Raw genomic sequence first — 19390 nt, forward strand, 5'->3', positions numbered from 1 at the left:
TAATTAAAAATGCAAGGTCTATAATCACTCCACCCTGGAAAAAGAACATTTCAAATAAATCATTAAAATTAACATGACAGTTCAGCCCATGATGAGTGTATCAACACAACTGTAAATATTCGTTTGACCCCACCGACCTCAAATCGCTTATACAGTGCTACCTTGACTTATGAGTGCCCCAATTTAAGTTTTTGTCACCCACTATGCCACGCCCCCTTAAGGCACACACACACACACACGGCACAGATATATATTGTATATATGTATTTATTTTACAACATAGTGCTATTGTTCTTAAATAAAAACGCAACAAAAAAATTATTATGCAAGTAATTTGAGTTAAGACCTCGGCCACGGAACGAATTCAACTCGTAAGTCACTGTCACAAACCGCTATATGTCAATATTAGATAAGCACTATGGGTTTCCAACAAAATAACAGCAGTACAACTATGTTTTTGTGGGTCTGAATATGATTTGGATAAGATAAGTAAGTTGTCAACCCTAAAATTCAGTCAATAAGATGTTTTGTTACATTTTTATAATCAGCCAACTAACACTCCGACTTCTTCCCGTATCAAAAACACGATCTTTAAGGAAATCTTTTTATTTATTTAATAGGTGTGAATGTGAGTGTGAAAGGTTATTTTTCTACGTATATGTGCCCTGAGATTTAATGGTGACTAGTCCAAGGTATACCTGACCTTTCATCCCAAGTTAACTGGGATAGCTCCAGTTACCCGCAATCTAGTAAGGATAAGCACTGTAGAAAACGGATGGCCTGCTAAAGCACATGGCATTATATCCATCCATCCATTTTCTGAGCCGCTTCTCCTCACTAGGGTCGCGGGCGTGCTGGAGCCTATCCCAGCTATCATCGGGCAGGAGGCGGGGTACACCCTGAACTGGTTGCCAGCCAATCACAGGGCACATAGGAACAACCAACCATTCGCACTTACAGTCATGCCTACGGGCAATTTAGGGTCTCCAATTAATGCATGTTTTGGGATGTGGGAGGAAACCGGAGTGCCCGGAGAAAACTCACGCAGGCACGGGGAGAACATGCAAACTCCACACAGGCGGGGCCGGGGATTGAACCCGGGTCCTCAGAACTGTGAGGCTGACGCTCTAACCAGTCGTCCACCGTGCCGCCCATGGCATTATAATGCCGTCAATTATCATGAAACTGACTGAATTCAGGCTATATGCGGAGAGTGATTTGAATCCAAGCGACACGCTTAGTGTCACAAGCACTTACATAAACGCACATTTATGTAGCAGATGAGAAGCCGCAGCCTCAGGACGGAGCTGTGGAGACACTAGAAATAGCCCAGTGTCCAATGTGTAAGCATAACTTCTCGACATCCTTCGACGCCCAGCTCATTTATCTTGACTTTATGAAAACAAAAAAGGGATGAGCAGCTGTGTTTCATCAAGGACACAAAGCCAGCAGAGATGAGTTGAGGCTGGCACGGAAACTGAAGAGGCAGCTTAAAGCTGAAATATGGAGCTGGGATATAAGTATGAGTAAAATATATATATATATATATATATATATATATATATATTTATATCTTTAACTTTAAGAGCATTAAATGATTTTAAGAGAAAATGACTGCTGGGTAGAGAAAAAGCACAGAAAATCTCTTCTTTATAACACCCAAACAGCATCGTACCATCACTTTGAAGATGATGAGCAAGAACTTTGTTTAAAGTTTGTTGTTGTGTCAACTTGGTTCATGTTGAACAGGCAGCCATTAAATATACACTGTGTTGTATACAGTGGTGCCTCGAGAAACGAATGCCCTGACTGGCAATTTTTCAAGATACGAGCCATTGATTGGAGAATTTTCTCTCCTCGGATACGAGCAAAACATTAATATACGACTGCGCGTCACACCCGATCACAAGATGACAGCAGCAAACATCCAGCCACCATCAATTCACATTGATTTCCTTGCTGTGAAAGATCAATATCAGTTGGTTACAGTAATGTGGCATTAAGTTGGTTTGCCAAACACCAATACGCCATAGAAGAACAAGGAAGGGTAATACATTAGGCACAGTTGTGTTTTCTTCCCCCCTCACATTTTCCTTGTTTTAAGGTTAAGGAGAGAGCAAATATTTCTGTGTTTTTTTATACAGTATAATCCTGTTGAGTGCAATTTTGCCTATGAACATTTTTTTATTTTTTATTTTTATTTGTTTTTTGGAGGGGAGGCTGGAACAGATGAATTGGATTTCCATTTATTACATTGGGGAAAGATTATTTGATATGACTGTTTTGAGATACACGTGTGGTCAAGGAACAAATTCAACAAATATCTCAAGGCACCACGGTACTGTATATAGACACAGAGCCCTGAATAGCGAAATCCATAAGTAATTGGCATCCTCTTTAAAAAGGTTTATAATTGCCTATAGCTGCCACAAGATGGTGGCAAATCACTACTTCTGTCTAAATGAAGCTCTTCAACTCACTTCAACATAATTACTTGCGCCAAGATGCCACAAGATGGAAACAAACCACTACTTTTGTCTAAATGTAACACCTCAACTGACTTCAACAGAGTTTCTTGGCACAAAGATGGCAACAAACCATGACTTTTGTCTGAATGAAGCAACAAGCTGCCACAATATAGCACAAAAAGGAAGCCATACACTCTTAACACTGCAGAGGTGTACAGACATGCACACGAGCCAGTACAGATAAAATACAAATATTATTCTAACCTACTAGTACAACTGCGATATACTGTATCCTCCAACAATCAGCATACAAACATTTGATCTTTTCTTTTGCCCTTGATGACAGCTGAAGAACTGTTATCAACAAAGAAAACTACCATAAAACTAAAAACTGTGACCTGTGTCCTTCGCAGAAATAATCTACAGAGCATATGGATGACTGCGAATCCAATGTATCCACAAACTAATAAGATCCAATACAAGACCGATCACCAATATTAATATTTCATTTTGATTGACACTCAAGGAGGTATTAATTTAACAATGTTTAATATTGCGGCTGTAGTTTGCATTGGTAGAGAACTGTTCTGCCGCATACTGAGCGATATATCATGAAGGACGTATTTAGAAAATGTTGTCCTTCTCATGCTGCATAACACTTAATTTAATCAATTTGTTCATGTGTGGCGGCACGGTGGACAACTGGTTAGCACATCCACCTCACAGTTCTGAGGACCGGGGTTTAAATCCCGGCCTCGCCTGTGTGGAGTTTGCATGTTCTCGCCTTGGCTGCGTGGGTTTTCTCTGGGTACTCCGGTTTCCTCCCACATCCCAAAAACATGCAGGGTAGGTTAATTGAAGATAGCCCGTAAGTGTAAATGTGAGTGCGAATGGTTGTTTGATTATATGTGCCCTGCGATTGGCTGGCGACCGGTTGAGGGTGTACCCCGCGTCTCGGCCGAAGTTAGCAGGGATAGGCTCCAGCACGCCCGCGACCCGAGTGAGGAAAAGCGGAACGGAAGATGGATGGATGTTCATTTGTATTTTTGATACAGTTTATGATCTATGGCTAATTCCTCATTTTAATTTGTAATTTCAAGATATATTTTGGACTCATAAGTAGTTATTTCAACAAGAAAATACTTTAACCACAAGCTGACTCATAATTAAAGTAGCAGTTTTACCAACCTAGCTCCATCTATTTCTCCCCCTCTCTTTTTTTAAACAGCGGGAAGGTAGCAAAAGCAATGAAAGATTTACACTCAAGGCTTTTAGTTAAAACCACATGCTGGCCAACAGAAACTCACTCTCACAGAAAATAGAGCAGATAATATCACAGACAAAAATCTCTGCAATAAGTCATCAAGTGAAAGGTTAACACACACACACACATCTACAGTACAGTAAAGTTATCAAATAATAGGTTTTACCACTTTACTCACATTTTCACTGGACTCCTTAAATTAATGGCTGAAAAAGAGAAAAGGAAAAAAAAAACACTGCAATACAAGCAGGCGTGTGTATTTAAATCTCCACACAGTCTAACAGGCAAAGCAAACATTAAAAAGTGCACGAGGGGAGCAGCCATGCGCTAAGGTGAAGTTGAGAGAGTTCATTTGGAAGATGTCAAATATTTATGAGCGAAGAGGACGGCGCTGGGAAGGAAGATGTGAAAATAGCAAAGAAGCAAACGCGGGCGCGCTGAGACAAATGAAACCAAGCGGAGTTGCGGCAACGTCCTCCGTTCCGACTGAGTGGGAGAATATGAGATCTAAATAAGTCACTGTCATTTCAAGTTCATTAGCTCACCGCTTGCCATCACCCCTGGGGGGATGTAGGGAGTGCATATTAAGAATTGAACCACTTGTTACACGAGCTTCAGCTTGTAAAATAAAGTAGTTACACGAGAGAATTGACTGTGTGTCTGTAAACCTTAGAATAGCACTTCAGCTTGGTATAATGTAGTTACAGTATTACAATTTGGACAGACTTTCATCCTTAGCTACTGTAAAGCGGGGATCACACGTACCGATTTTTAATATCTTAAAAGTTTTTTATAATGTGAGCGACTCCACTCATGATGTGGAAAAAAGTGTGTGCTCTTACTGCTCTGATAGTGTGTGGCAGTGGCGTGCGTGGGGGCAGTGGCCCCGGGACCTTGACCTTTATGATGGTCAACTTACACCCGTTTCCTAGCAGATTGGGGGGGAATCACTCTTAACAACACGACAATCAGATCTTTGCTTTACTTTGTTCAGAAGGGAGAAAAATGCTCAAATTCAGTGTATATATATATATATATATATATATATACTGGATGGTAAAATGTAGCAATTTACACTTTTTTTGTATTTCTATGCAGCCGTATTTCTATGCAGCCTTCTCGGAGCCTACCTTATTTTAGGCCGAATTAATTTTATGCCTATGGTGTGGATAACCTATTTTTTAAATGATAATTACGATTTATTCATTTGTTTGTTATTTACTATGGAAAACTTGAGATGAATCAGCATCCCAGAAGACATTTTGTACTGCTTGTGTACTAAATGATGAACTCATCTACTTCAGCCATCATTCAAGAGGCATAATTATTGCTGTGAGTCAATCAAATCCCATTGTGTGTCTGTTTTTACGTGCCCTTCAATTGTCTGGTGACCAGTCCAGGATGTACCCATCCTATCACCGGCAATGGACTGGAACAGGCTCCATCTCAGCGTGACCGTAATAAGGACAAGCGTTAAAGAAAATGGATGGATGGGTGTTTTATGAAAACATAGGGGTAAAGGGAAAATAAAGGGGACTGGAACTAGTGAGACAGCAAGGCAGCACACCACGAGACGTACTGTGAGCAAAAAGTGGGCAGGAAAAAGCCATTTAGGTAATGAAAACACATCTTTTACCAGCAAACAGGATGACATTGACAGTAATTCCATGTAATTATAAGCTTGTCTATGCGTTACTCGTCTTCCAGGACCTTAGTAACGCTCCGGTCATGCCCACTCTTCCATCATCTACTTCCAAGGTCCAAAGAGCGACAATGGTCAAGCCCAACAAGCAAACCACGACTGGGATTTTTGTGAGTCACACAGAAATGATGTCAGCATCAAAGTAGATCTTCCTATCTAATTATACAAAAATGTGCTGAAGACAGCACAGCGGATGCGAGCTGGCATGAGAATGGGCAGCTGAAGGAAAGTGGAAGACAAATTGCCAAAAAAACAGAAAATAGTGCTTTAGTCATGAGTAGCACTAACGCAATGGAGAAACGGTGATCTCAAGGATTACGTTGAAAGTGCACTAAGCACGGATAAGTGTCTGTTTGGGTTTCAGGAAGTCAATAAAACGACACTCACTTTTCAACAGAAATACAAAGCAGAGGAAGTTTGGAGACTTTAAAAGACAAGAAACGTATTCCCAAAGAAAGATAAAGAAAATAAAACATTAATTAAATTAAACACTCTTCTCTCAAAACATGTTGCTTTAATCTTAGGGGCAATTAAAAGTTTGCTTGAAATACATGACGCGAAATCATAAACAGTAGTCATCAAAAAGAAAAACTTTTTGGGGAGTCAGAGAATTTATGTAGGTGGGGAAAAAATAAGACGCCCTTTTAGCCTGCAAAAGAGACAAGAGAAAGTTATCAGTTAGCAAGCTGATAAAGAGGTTTGGTGGAAATGAGGCGCACATGCTAACCACTATTCCTCCATGCTGCCTAAAATTCATCCACCCATATTTTGTTTTGTATGGCGCTTGTCCTCATTCGGGTCACTGGTGAACTAGAGCCAATCCCAGCTGACTTTGGACAAAAGGAATACTACACCCTGCTCTGATCACCAGCCAATCACAGGACACATAAGACCAACACCTATTCACACTCAAATTTCACACCGATGGGCAATTTAGAGTCTTCAATTAACCTAACATGACAGAGAAAACACAAGCACAGGAAAAACACGCAAACTCCTCACAGGATTCGAACCGGTGACCTCTCAACTTTGAAGACGCGCTAACCAAATGCTCTACCGTGCTGCTTGCTTGACTGTTGACCAATACTGGCCACTCATGTGCTTAAGAAGTATATGCACCATTTGCACAATTGACATTGTCGCAGATTATCGCACTACTTGTCACTTTAAACTGCATACATTTTATTGAAGTCTCTGCACCATTGGCATTATGGTCACTGCACCAGACTATTGTTCTATTAGTCATTTCAAATTGTTCTAAATTGCTAGAGGACTCAGCAACATTTTGCACAATTGTCACAAAAAAAAAAGTAGAGGGAAACCACAATACTGGTAACCTTTTATTGTTCAGTGACTGTGTTTTTATGTTTTTGTCTCAAAGGTATTCTCCGTCAATTGACTGTCTGTTTTCACACTAGAGAAGCTCCAACTACCAGAGACAAATTCCTTGTGTGTTTTTGACATTCTTGGCAAATAAAGATGATTCTGATTGACTATAAATGCAGGTATGTCATCTTTCATTAAAACCAGGCTTTTATATTTAATAAAGGTAAGTTTCTTCCTCTACATTTTACTGTTACAATTTTACATTTGAAGAGTGCCACCTTACGGAAACAAAAGTATTGCCCATGAAGAAAATAAAAGTGGCAATGCAATGCACATATATAAAAAGTTGAACTTTTTGTTCCTTGAAAAAGGATCGTCGACAGGGGGTGGTCTTCGGAGTGGCTGGTGAGATAGACACCCTGGCCACCCCCTGGCTCCGTCCAGGAACTCAAGGTACCGCTGTATTTCTATATTTTGCTCCACCCTTATAATATACCTGCCTTGATGACACACTTTGGGACATGTCAAGTCACGGCAGACTGGTGGTGGAGTTGTTGTGGACTTGTTGGACCCCACTGACTGCACTAGGTTGGACCCCACTGACTGCACTAGAGGCTGCAACACCGTGTGGCTCCCGACAGGAAGCCCCGAAGGAGCTGTTAGCATTGAGGGTGAGCTCTCACCGTGCGGGAAAGAACATTGCAACTGGAACCATGCTGCTGGTTTGGGAGTGATTATGGCTGTTTACACCTTGGGGGTGCAAGGTGGAAACAAAGAACATATTCACGAATCCTGAACCACCTGCCATTTTGGCCTCTCACACACACATAAACGCACACAAACACACACACACACAAACCTGATTACTTCCACTCACCGTGAGATTATATGTGTCGATGTGATGCTTCAATAGCAACGAACGTGTGAGCGAAACTGACTGAGGGAGGGACGTGTGGTGCATCTCATCTTTATTAAATCTGCATTGTGTGAGTCAGACATCAGAAGCCAGCCAGATGACGAACACATTTCACTGATTGGTTCACTGATCGGACGCCACCTTGCTGATATCTTCTGGTGGAGACAAGCTTCAGGATACGTATAAAGGTTTGTGAAGGAAGGAGATAGTGTTGAATATAAAGAGACAGGAATAGATATCAGGAGGGTGGCGTCTGATTGGTGAAGCAATCAGTGAAATGCCGTCGGCTTTTGATGTCTGGCTCACACAATAAAACACCAGAAGATATCAATCTATTGATTACATTTCCTATCAAATAACTGCATCTAAACCAGAGAGAAATACAGTGTGTGCTCAAAGATTACAGGAGATTTCCTCAGATTACAAATTATTTTCCCCGTTGGGAATAACGGAACTAGAAATGAACTGTTCTTTTGTTATCATAAATCTGTTAAAGGGGAAATTTTACTTTTAAAGCACTTTTATACACGCATTTGGTGTGTCTGCCCAGCCATCGAGTGTGAAATAAAAATAGATATTTTGCTATCTACCAATTTCGAAAATGTGTCCACCTCCACACCAAGTTACATTGCATCGAAGCCTAAAGGTAAGCAGAGCTGCACTGAGTTTTCTTGGATGCACAGGTTAGCATTAGCTAACTGTGTTTGCTTCTGGTAAATGGTAAATGTTTAATTGCTCAGTGAAGACATCAACACAGGGGAAGCCAATACCAAATTTCTGGTCTTTTAGACTAATTTTCTTGACTTTTAGGTTTAATTCCAAGTTGTTTGACCTCTGAAATGGTTGAGTCAACAGTGTAGTTTAAAAATGACATTTGATTCTGATTCTAATTCTAACCTTAATCCTAAAACCTCAATGAATTAGAAAATCACACAAATGACGATTTAAGGATCCTAACTATTTTAACAATCATGCATTCATTAGGGCATGTAATGTAACATACCGCATCTACCTCCCCTCTCACCAAAAGTCAGCTGGGATAGACTCCAGACCACCTGCAACCCTAACGAGGACGTAGAAAATGAATGTATTCATAATTCATTGCACCAAGGATTAAAGTTTGCCTTTGCTTTAATATCATGGGAAATAAAACCATTTTTGGCTGGTTTTCAAACAACTCATCAAAAAAGTGGGGCGCAGCAAATCATCATTGTCGTCGTGACAAATTCCCACTCCGGGACAGGAACAGGAAGAACAGAAAATCCACCCCGCAACAGCAGAGTTGTGTATTTCTTTGGGGTGTCGGCCTGCAGAATTCACACTGTGCATTAATACAGCGGTGGGCTGTGAATGTTGGGTCAGCACCATGTCCCTAAGCAGCAGGAAGCAGAACCACAGAAGTTCATGTGACGTTAAGGTCGTAAAACTAAGCCCACATAACAGTCTAGTGTAGCCGAGTTGTGGGGCTGGTCTCGATTGAGGTGTAGGTTCACATCCCACTGAAGCTTATTAGTAGTTTAAGTTGTGTAACAGACCGAAGTATAAATGTTTTCAATATGACTTTTTAGCAGTATAGCAGAAATTCTCAATTTATGTTTCAATGAGTGAAAACTAGCTGAAACTCAAAACAGTGATACCCACAGGAATGAAATATAGAGCAATGAAAAAAAAACAGTGGCAGATGCTTTCCCTTATCAGTGGATATGCTGCACTTCCTTGATCAGTGCACTGTTTGAACCTCGACATCAGAGCAGAGGACGAGCAGAAGAGGATCGGGACGCCAAACGACGCCTTCATGGCACATTTCCTGTGGTGTGGAAACGAGGCAAATGAACAGCAAACATGTGGCGCACATTTGGAGCCGAATGACAGGACGGAGAAGTGTAGTGTATGTGGTTATGATTTAGACTTTGTGGGCTTATTTTTAGTATAAAATCATCATGCATCCAGACCTTGCATCAACAGTTTTGCTCTCCACAAATGAGTCACAGTAAGTATTTGATTTTTTTTTCTATATTTATATCGTACATGGGAAAAGCTGGGACTTGTCGACTGCTTGGTCACATGTTTGACACTTCTACTGTATTTAAGCTTGAGCTTTACACTAATAATTAGTACAGCACCAAGTAGCCTAGAGCACGGACCAATGCAAAGGCCAAAAAGCATCTATCTGGTCCATGTGACTTAACAATTTTGATATGAGAATAATTGTTACAGTTTCACTCCAATCCTGCAGGTGGCAGCATAGCCTTTGGTGCCATTGAAAAACCTGAAAACTTCCTATAGCATCTTTCTTATACCTTCACATAACTACATCTTTGATCTATGAAAATATATTCATTTAAAGCCTCTGGTGCACTCTAAAGCACCCATGAAAATGCAAAGCCCCTATCCACATCTCCCTTTTTTCCCCTTCGTCCTTCCGCCTTTTTCTCCATGATGCTTGCGCACTCACGGCCGACAATGAGCCAATCTAAAGTGGCCACGCCAGCCTGAAGCCCCGGTTAACATGCGGGCTGTGAAGTTGGACTTGGAAAAGAAATTTTTTTCCCCCTCCTCACTCTTCCACCATTCTCTCCATGAGAAAGTACGCACTCGTGCACGCACTCGTGGCTGACAATGAGGCGCTCTAAAACGCCCACGCCAGCCGACTATCTGAAGAGAAGCTGCATTTTTGGGGTGTAGGCATATAGCTACTGTGGCTAGCTGACTGCACATTGCAATTGTGATGGATAACCGCTGATGCGAACTAAGGTGCCAAAGTTCCTACATGCCAGGGGCTCAAGTGCGTCACTACTTGCCATGCTCAAATAAATAGGAAAACTAAAATGGTTAAAAACAGTTTCATGCTATATCTTCACAATTTACTACATAATTCTCAGCCTTTGCACATTTTCAGCAGTTATCTTCTAACATGTAAAATGTATTTAAAAACTATTTTTAATATTTATTACAGTAACTGAGGCTCACTAAAAAGTTTTATAATTGCCAATAAATGCCACAAGATCGTGGCAAACCACGACTTTTGTTTAAATGAAACTCCTGAGCTCACTTCAACACTTCAATGGCACCAAGATGCCACAGGATAGTGTTAAAGCAATAGTGTGAGTGAGTTTTTCAGCAGATAACTGAGGACAGCTTCTAAAACAATATGCAAATAGGTGAATCGCAAATGTGGAAGGAACACTGTACTTTAATTTATCGAGTATGTCCCTACTTTAAAGTTTTGTGAAAATTGGTTAAGAAGATTAAGCTGAACCATTATGCCCCCAAGGTGGTAAAGTTCCACTTTACCTGAGGGCTCAGCATAACTCACTAGGGTTCGGTTAAGCAAGGATTAACCTTTTGCTTCTTTTCCTCTTGTTCCAAAGAAGAAGGCGAGAAGAAGAAGATAAGCTAGAGGTGTTTTATTGTTTTTCATGTCTCAACTGTGGTTAACTTTTTACACTTGTGTGACAATTAAGATAAAAACCAAGCAACTGTGGCAGGCAATTTCCGAGTGTACACACGCATGCTGACAAGGTCGTTACGCACACACGTCAACAAGCTGAGACGAGAGACGCGATGCCAAGATTGACTTTCAACTACAATACAAACAAGTGTTGATCTCGCCGTCTACCCGCGTTTATGCTGACAATCTCCAATTAAGCTTTGTCTCTCTTATCTGCCAGGCTGCTAATGAGTTCCGCTCACAAAGTGGAAACATGGAATTCAGTGTCATGATTTGGTTTACCAGTGGATAAAGTGAAAAGCACATCTATAAATGGGATAGACTGTGCACATCTGCTTGGCAATGCGTTTAGCATCGCCATTTTCAGTCTTTTCTATTCAAGGTTTGTTGAGCTTATCTTTTTGTATCCAGTTTTGCTGGTTTAAGTATTTGAGTTTCAAGTTTTTTTTAACATCTATTCTGAAGCACCACTGAATTGCTATTGTTTTCATCACTATTTAAGATGAATGATGCAAAAATGACCGAAACTATTTTCCTTCATAGTAAATTTGGCCATGTGTGGATGTCTCCACTGCTGAGTGTCATTCAAGTTGAAGTTTCATTCGACACGACAAGGTGAAAAAATTTATCAGTTCAAGGAATCCATTATGGAACGAACAGATTGTTTAAATGTTTGTTGTTTAAATAATGCTTCTTTTTGCAAGTTTATTATTCAGTTTGAGATTGGGGAATTTGATGTAAAAGTGTCTTTGTCTGCTGCTGCCTGCCTGATGGGCTGAAGGGTGTTAAGTAGCTGAAACACATAATAACACCTTCCTGCCTTCAAGTGTGATTGGGGGCTTTTGTCTCTTTTTGTCTGTGACTCCCCACATTTACTAGCCGTGACAGCCCACGACAGGTTTTGTTCGGTCTTAGGGCAAAAATGGACGCACATTGCTAGTTTTAATTGGCGTTGGCACGGTTCTTTGTAGATTTTGTAACCCTCTGTAGCACTGCAACTTTGCTAGATGTTGTCATGAAGCTTAACTTAATTTTTGGACTAAGTAGTCGAAAGAATGGGAAAAATAATGTTCCTTAAAACAACCTTCTACTATGTTTTTCCACATCAGACTCCCAGAATCTTCATTCAATATGTGTTTTAAACAATTTTGTTGTTACGTGGGGCCTAACGCTGTAGTTCGGGTTGTGACGGAGTTGCATCACAGTCAGACAACTACATTTACTCTGTAACAATTACTGTACTTAATTTCCAGTTTGTTTGTTTTTTTGTTTTGTTTTTTTACGAAATCATTGCGGGCGAGTCAGAACAACCTATCAGACACAGAAGGGGTGACCAAAGATGTGCCAATCATTTGCCGTGCACGTGATCACCGACACCCCCCCGAGTTAATAATCCATTTAAGAACTAAATAAGTAAGAAGGTGCTCACCAATTACTCAGTACTTAAGTAGTTTTTTCATCAAGTACTTGATTACTATAACTCAATTAGTTATTTATTGTTTCTTGTTTATTGTTTATTGTTCACGTCACCACTGCATCACAGATATTTTTGTGGAATGGATCTATCCGTCTGTTGCGGAATCCCTGCTATATTGCGGGAATCTCATGATCGTTGATATGGGTTTTTACAGCATACTTACTTACTGTAATGCCCTTGCATTTAGGAAAGCAGAGCCACAGTTGTCAATGTACTTTTGGGCCGTGAACTGAACGCCAGGAAATCAGTCAAACAAAACACATATTGAGGACACTCACACAGGCGCTGCTTTCGCCCTCACCTCACGCCCAGTCTCACACGCAAACATCATACAGACACTACAATACTACTTCCATACATTTTCTAATTGCAGTTTTTGTGTGTGTTGAAATACGTCTACTCTGACTTTGAAAAGTGTATTTTAATCCACTAAAAAATTTTTAAAGGGTGTGGGAGGAGTAGGACTGAAGAAGTGTTTGGATTCAACTAAAAGTGGATCAGCGACTGGCTCTCCTTGCCCACATGCAAGGGTATTACAATGGCTCGATTTCTTTTTCCACTGCACTCAAGTGACTGAGTATCCAAAGATTGCCCATACCTCCAAATTGTGGCTCACAATCAAAGCAAATAATAATAAATAAATAAATAAATAAATAAATAAATCGACCAGACGATTGCTCATGATTCGCAAACATCATAAGTCAAGGCACCAGTTGAATAGGAAACTTTCGATTGCCTGAGTGCTATGTCCATTTGCAGCTCCATTCAGTTGCCAAATACGGTTGCCTGCCCAATAAAGGGCTAAAACATGTTTGATGCAAGACTCATTACGAATGCTTTTCTGAAAATTTAATCAGTGATAACTTTGACATAAGTGATCTGCCAGTTATTGTCTTATCATTGCGCTCAGTCAAATAAATGTGAGGGATTTTCACATAGGGATGTGTTTATTAAACATTTCTGGCGTCGTATCGGTGAGGCCACTGCATTCAAAACAAGCCTGTCGCCGTGGGTGACCGTGCCAAGCGGCCTGTCTTTCTCTGTCTCTCTACCACAGTGGAGTCAGTGTGCAGCTCCTAGCAGGGGTGCTGAGCAACAATCTCGCACAGCACTTACAGATGACATTTCAGCGCACAGAGCAGCACACTGTCAGCCTCTGGCAACCGGCAATCAACAACAACACAAACGCAGTACGGGGATGCCCGCACTGGAGCAAAACATTACCAGCCCTGTCTGCACGTCTGCTGCAGCTCGCCTTTTTTTTTTTTCTTTTTTTTTTTTTTTAATTGAACAAAGCAATAAGATTCCAACTATTTTCTCTTATTTAAAATGGACAACAGAGAAGAAAATTGGAGTTGAGGAACATTTATCATTGACGAAAAGATAAATTGAAGTGATGGTAATGATCCGCTTGGACAAGGAGGGAGAAGGAAAATCAATCATCCTTCTTTTTCCTTTCTTTTGAAAAACAATGACAAGAAAGCCGTGTCCAAAACTAATTACGCTCTACTGAGAAATGGAAGTTCATTCATTCATTTGAAGCCAACATGGCTTTTGTTTCTGCATAACAGATTTATTCCCTCACTTCATTAAACCTTGCTCCAGCACAATAATTTCACTCAAATGGATCTTGCTTTACTCCATGACTACATCAAATTTCCTCTAAGAATTTAATTTGTGAGAAATTGTTACATTTATTTATAATTTTGTTACATTACTTTTAATGTAATGTGTGAAACTATGTCCCTCTCTCTCTCTCTGTTCCTTCGTGTGGTCTGTGCAGCTTCGCAGACTTAGCTTGCCCCGACTGTCGGCCGTTTAAGCAAAATGTTTCCACATCTCACTCCGTGCCTCTTTTTCTTTAATGAATGTGAAAGTTTGTGGCCATGTCTTCTCGCGGCACACAAGCTTTGGGAACAAAGGTGCCACCCACTACGGAGCACTGTGGCTACAGAGCAGATGCACAGACTGCTGCAAGATGCCAGCTCTGTTACATAAAAAAGGCAATCATTTTCAGCCGATACCAATTACAAAAAAATTACGTGTTCAGCCCCGATTTTTGTTCATTTTTTTTAGTATATCTTTTTCGTATATATCCACATCCATGTTATACTGCCCCCAGTGGCCAAAGCTCACATAACAGAAGTAGCCTCACAATTATTAAATCAATGCAGAAACTGTAGAATTATTTACATTCTATTTAATTATGTTTATTATTAGTGTATCTTGTTAATAAAGTACAGTACTTATTTAAAAACTCTCTCAGAAATCATTTTTGGGCTTGATGTTCTATTGGGAGCTGGAATTAATGTTATTTCCATTCACTTCAATGGCGAACGATGACTTGAGACGTCTTTTGTATGATTACGGAACATATTAATCTGATAAGTCAAGGCACCACTGTACTGTATGTCTTCAATTTTGAATTGAATTTTGAAAATGATTCCATTTTTCTCACAGATTCAACATCATTCACAAGAAATTTAACAGGTTCATTTGATTGATCTGACTGGAGTCTGATTGTTCTGTTGAACCTTTATGGTACATAAAGTATCAGAAGGCACCCAGCATGTTCTACATGCAAGCCTTTCTAAACTTGTGCTGGTTCGACATTTTCTGGTATTCTTGACACCTTATTGTATCCCACAGTGCTTCAAAGGGACATTATTTGTGTGGTGCAGTCATGAAGTGAGGCGACACACACTAGCCAGATGACCTTGGGTGAAGCTGGGGAAAAACACGAGGCTGGTCAAGCCCCGAAGTCACAGCGGGGAACATCCTCGGCCAAATGTCAGGGATCAGCCACTGTATTCAGGTGGCTCATAATTGGGAGGCATAAAGTGAAGCTTTCATGTTTTTACCGAGGTGTTTAATATGCCAGACTAGAGCGCCAGAGTGATTATTTATGTCCTCCAGCTAGGAGACGGAAACACAGGAAGGAAAATACTCAAAGCCTTCTTTCCTTTGCCTGTGCCACTTTGCTATCTAACCTGGACTTGAGTAGCGCTCCATATCATTGAAAAGAGGGGTTTCTTTAATGCATTATGGATTACAGACATTTGAGGGAAGAAAGGCAGAGAAGAGCAGCTTGAGCATTAATTATTTCACTGCAGTGCAGCCATAAAATTCCAAGTCTCGGGTTACTACTTGGTCCTTTGCACCTTTTGACGTATGGTGACATGACAAGTTAAATCACCAGCCCTGCAGTCTTCCCACTACTAATGTTTACCTCCGTGTTATTGCAAGGCTAGACTATGGTACTTATTGGCCTCTTCTGTAATTGTTTCAATGGTCAAAATGGAGTTCTTAAACTCTAGAAGTCAAATGTTAAGATTATGGAAGTAGATTTTTGAGGGTACTACCTCAAAAACTGCAATGCCCATGTCACAGATGAAGTTTTTACCACTTCACTTGCAAAGTTGGCAGTTTATAATCGTTCTTCCTCCATTATTTTTCTATAAGCCCAAATTCTGGGGAGCTGGCGCTTATCCCAGCTGACTTGGTGCAAAAGGCTGACTCCACCCTGGACTGGTCGCCAGTCAATTACAGGGGACATTGAGATAGACAACCACACACACTCACACTCATACAGTCACCGAGTGGGAACTGAACCCACACTGCCTGCATGGACGTCAGGCAAGTGGACCACTGCTACATCAGTGATTTCCCCAGCTCAGCAACTGGCAAACAATTTGGCGTGTTTCTCAAACTTAAGGCAAAGTACAGTGCTACTTTGACTTAAGAGTTTTTCGAGATATGAGCCATCACTCGTTCGATTATTTGCTTTGAGCTGTGAGCAAAAACTGGACTTACGAGTGAGCTGTTACCACTGCGACAAAGTGGTAAAATGGATGCTACTGTGTCTAGTATATTTATTATGCCTACACATAACCACAGTAAGTGCTTGAACTGCGAAAATATAGCCACTTAAATACTCCGATGGCTGGGATATATTCCACCAGGTCTTCGCAGGGCTTTTCCACTCAGCAACAACAAGGCGTTCTGAAGCCACCACGCCAGCTCGACGCACAAGTCCACATGCTAGCTGTCTTTTTTTTTTTTAAATCCGCCGTTCACATGCTCACGGCCGACAACGAGGCACTCTAAAGCACCCTTGCCAACGGACTATCCGGAGAGAAGATGCATTTTCGGGGTGTAGGCATGGCTAGCTATCAAAACAAAACGACAATGTAAAAGGCATTATCTTTTAAATCAAACTTTGCTAAACCTTGCTCTTTGCTTGGATTTGTTCCTGCTTGTATCATGAGTGTTTTGGGTTAGGTTAATATGTGTGCATGTGTGAGTAAACACTGTGATAAAAAGAGCACAGGAGCACAAAAAATGCAGGCCAAAAAATGTATGTGTTGGTGGGAGGCAGGGGGGGGGGGCTCCACGTGTCCCCTGATTCCGCTGCCTCTGGTTGTGAAATGCAATCAGAAATGTGAGGTAAACTTTATCAAATTTATATAAGCATTTTATAGCTTTTGATTTACGGTACTCTTTACCCAAAATACAGTATTTACAAACAAGTGTCTGAATTAAATTTAGAGGGTCTTTAATTATCTATGTGAAAGGTTGGTTGAAAATGTGAACAAAGTGGAGGTCTGGAAGATTCTATTCTGCCTTTGATGTTCTACATGTCTTTCCTAAATTATCCACTGTCCTGTCACCTTGGTGGTAGTTATACCTGTACATTTGTTGGCCCTGTCAAAATATTCCAGTAATTAGCCCAATAGGGTACCTTGGGGGACTCCTGCTGTATCACTTTCTCTGACAGCACATAACTTCAAGCTCTCTCTGTCCAGAACGGAGTCTTATAGGAAAGTCTCATACGCATGCACCATCAGAGGCTGCTGTCTTTCTTGTCCGTGCTTGTTCTCCACTGTACCTGCCATACCTCAAACTATGTAGTGTGCGTGTCTGTGTTTTGGTGCATGTGAAAGCCATCCAACAAATTCCAGACGAGGCACACGTGTAATCATCTGAGCTGCAGCGAGGCTCACATTAGACTACGGATGACACACTGATGAGTAACATGGTGCGCTCACAGCTCACACTCAAGTGGCAGGCTGCTCATTTATAATAACCAACCATTCCCAGCCGCCAGACTACCGCGACTCTGTGTGCGTGTGTGTGTGTGTGTGTGTGTCTGCAGCAAAGTCCACAATGAAACAAACAGTTGTTTCAAAGCCAATGTCAAAGTGTCAAACACATTTCTGATGAGCCATCAAACGAGCAAAATGACTCTTAAAACGTGCTTGTGCTGACTTCAGTTCAGCTTTGTTTCGTTGCAAGACTGACACAAGAAAAAAGAGAACATAAATAAATAAATCCTCTGCATGAATTGAACAGAACTACAAGCTCACACCAATGCATGGAAAGTGGGTGTCCAGCAATTAAATAGAAAATAAAGACCACCAGCATGCAACATGTTCTGTGAGTATATGACAATTGACATAGATGTATATGTATATGTATTATAACTTACTCTTATGGTGCAGGTCTAACAAAACTGTTTCTGACATGACTTTGGAAGAATGGAAATATATAACAATTGCAGGTGCATTTTTTTATTTTTTTTTAGCAGACTTCAGGCTATAACAAAGTCCAGCATTGTTTTTGTTTGTTTGTTTGTTTTTTACTTTTTGAAATCCTTTTCGTGAGCACGTGGTGCGTTCAGGGACAAAGCTAAACTTCGGAGGTGTTCACACTCACCGGATATTTCGGATTGAGGAACGCCGTCCAGGGAGAATCCTTTGCCGCTATAAAAGTGCCTTATATCCGTACAACTCCTGGCTTTGCCGGAGCCTTTGTCCCCGCAGGCTGTGGCCGTGAGCGAGCACAGCACCAGAGCCGCCACGATGAAGGAATCCATCCCGGCACCAATGTCAACTCAGTCAAGTGCAGAAAAAAAGAAGAAGAAGAAAAGAAATTCCTAAGCAATTCAAAAAAAAGACGGAGGACAGTCTTTTCGCGGTGCGTTCAATATTCCCCCCCCTGTCCTGAAGTGACGGCAGACGGTCGGACGGTTAAAAAGAAAAGAAAAGAAACGATCAAATCGTATCACCCGGTGCGCTAAAACGAGTCCACGCTTTGTTTGTTGATGTCGTGGTGAGAAGAGGGAGAGACAAGTCACTCAGGTGAGAAACAGTCCAGCGTGGAGCTCGACGATGTGCCGCCTGCTTTTTGCTTTTGCGCATGCAGCCTCATGCGCGACAGACACGTTTATACCGGCAATTAGGACGAGCCGGGAGCTGGGAAGGAAGGACTCGGCGAGGGAGGGACTGAGGGAAGGAAAGAGGCGTTTCGGGGGGTCTGATCTCAACTCAGAGGTGCGCACAGTTAGCGCTTTTCTCTCAGAGCGATGATTCAAATGCTCTGACGCGCTGTGGGTGATTGCTATGGGGGTTAAATACAATACAAAATATAGATTAAAGGAAGCATTGAAGACTCTAAATTGGGCAGCGAATAATGTGAGCGTTTGTCTTATATTGTCGTTCACATTTTCCTTTAGTACTAAGATCATTAAATAGAATGGAAAGAGTTAAACTGTGCATCCTGATGAATTCTTTGTGGCTTCTTCTGGTATGCACGCTTTGGCCACCAGGGGCAGTATAATACAGTCATGCAGACAAACAAAATTGAGTTTCACAACTACTGTGACTCAGTATGCTGCAGTAACAGTTTTTTTTTTGGATAAAGAATATATCACAAAGTATGTGAAATCAGGTTTCAAAATGGTCAATAATTGAGACATTCTTGCAGCTTCCAGACGCTTCGGGCGTG

At 41.1% G+C, this 19390-nt stretch overlaps 1 protein-coding gene across 1 annotated transcript in view; it reads right to left on the minus strand.

Annotated features, from left to right (window-relative positions):
• Positions 1-18870, minus strand: part of gpc1b (glypican 1b) — a 94019-nt gene extending 75149 nt beyond the window's left edge. The window contains exon 1 of the mRNA XM_061694524.1: positions 18320-18870. Within this exon, the coding sequence (XP_061550508.1) occupies positions 18320-18479 (160 nt within the window). The 5' untranslated portion in view covers positions 18480-18870. The remainder of the gene's footprint in view (positions 1-18319) is intronic.
• Between the last annotated feature and the right edge of the window lie 520 nt (positions 18871-19390).

This window comes from Phycodurus eques, chromosome 13 (assembly GCF_024500275.1).
Source record: "Phycodurus eques isolate BA_2022a chromosome 13, UOR_Pequ_1.1, whole genome shotgun sequence".
Lineage (NCBI taxonomy): Eukaryota > Metazoa > Chordata > Actinopteri > Syngnathiformes > Syngnathidae > Phycodurus > Phycodurus eques.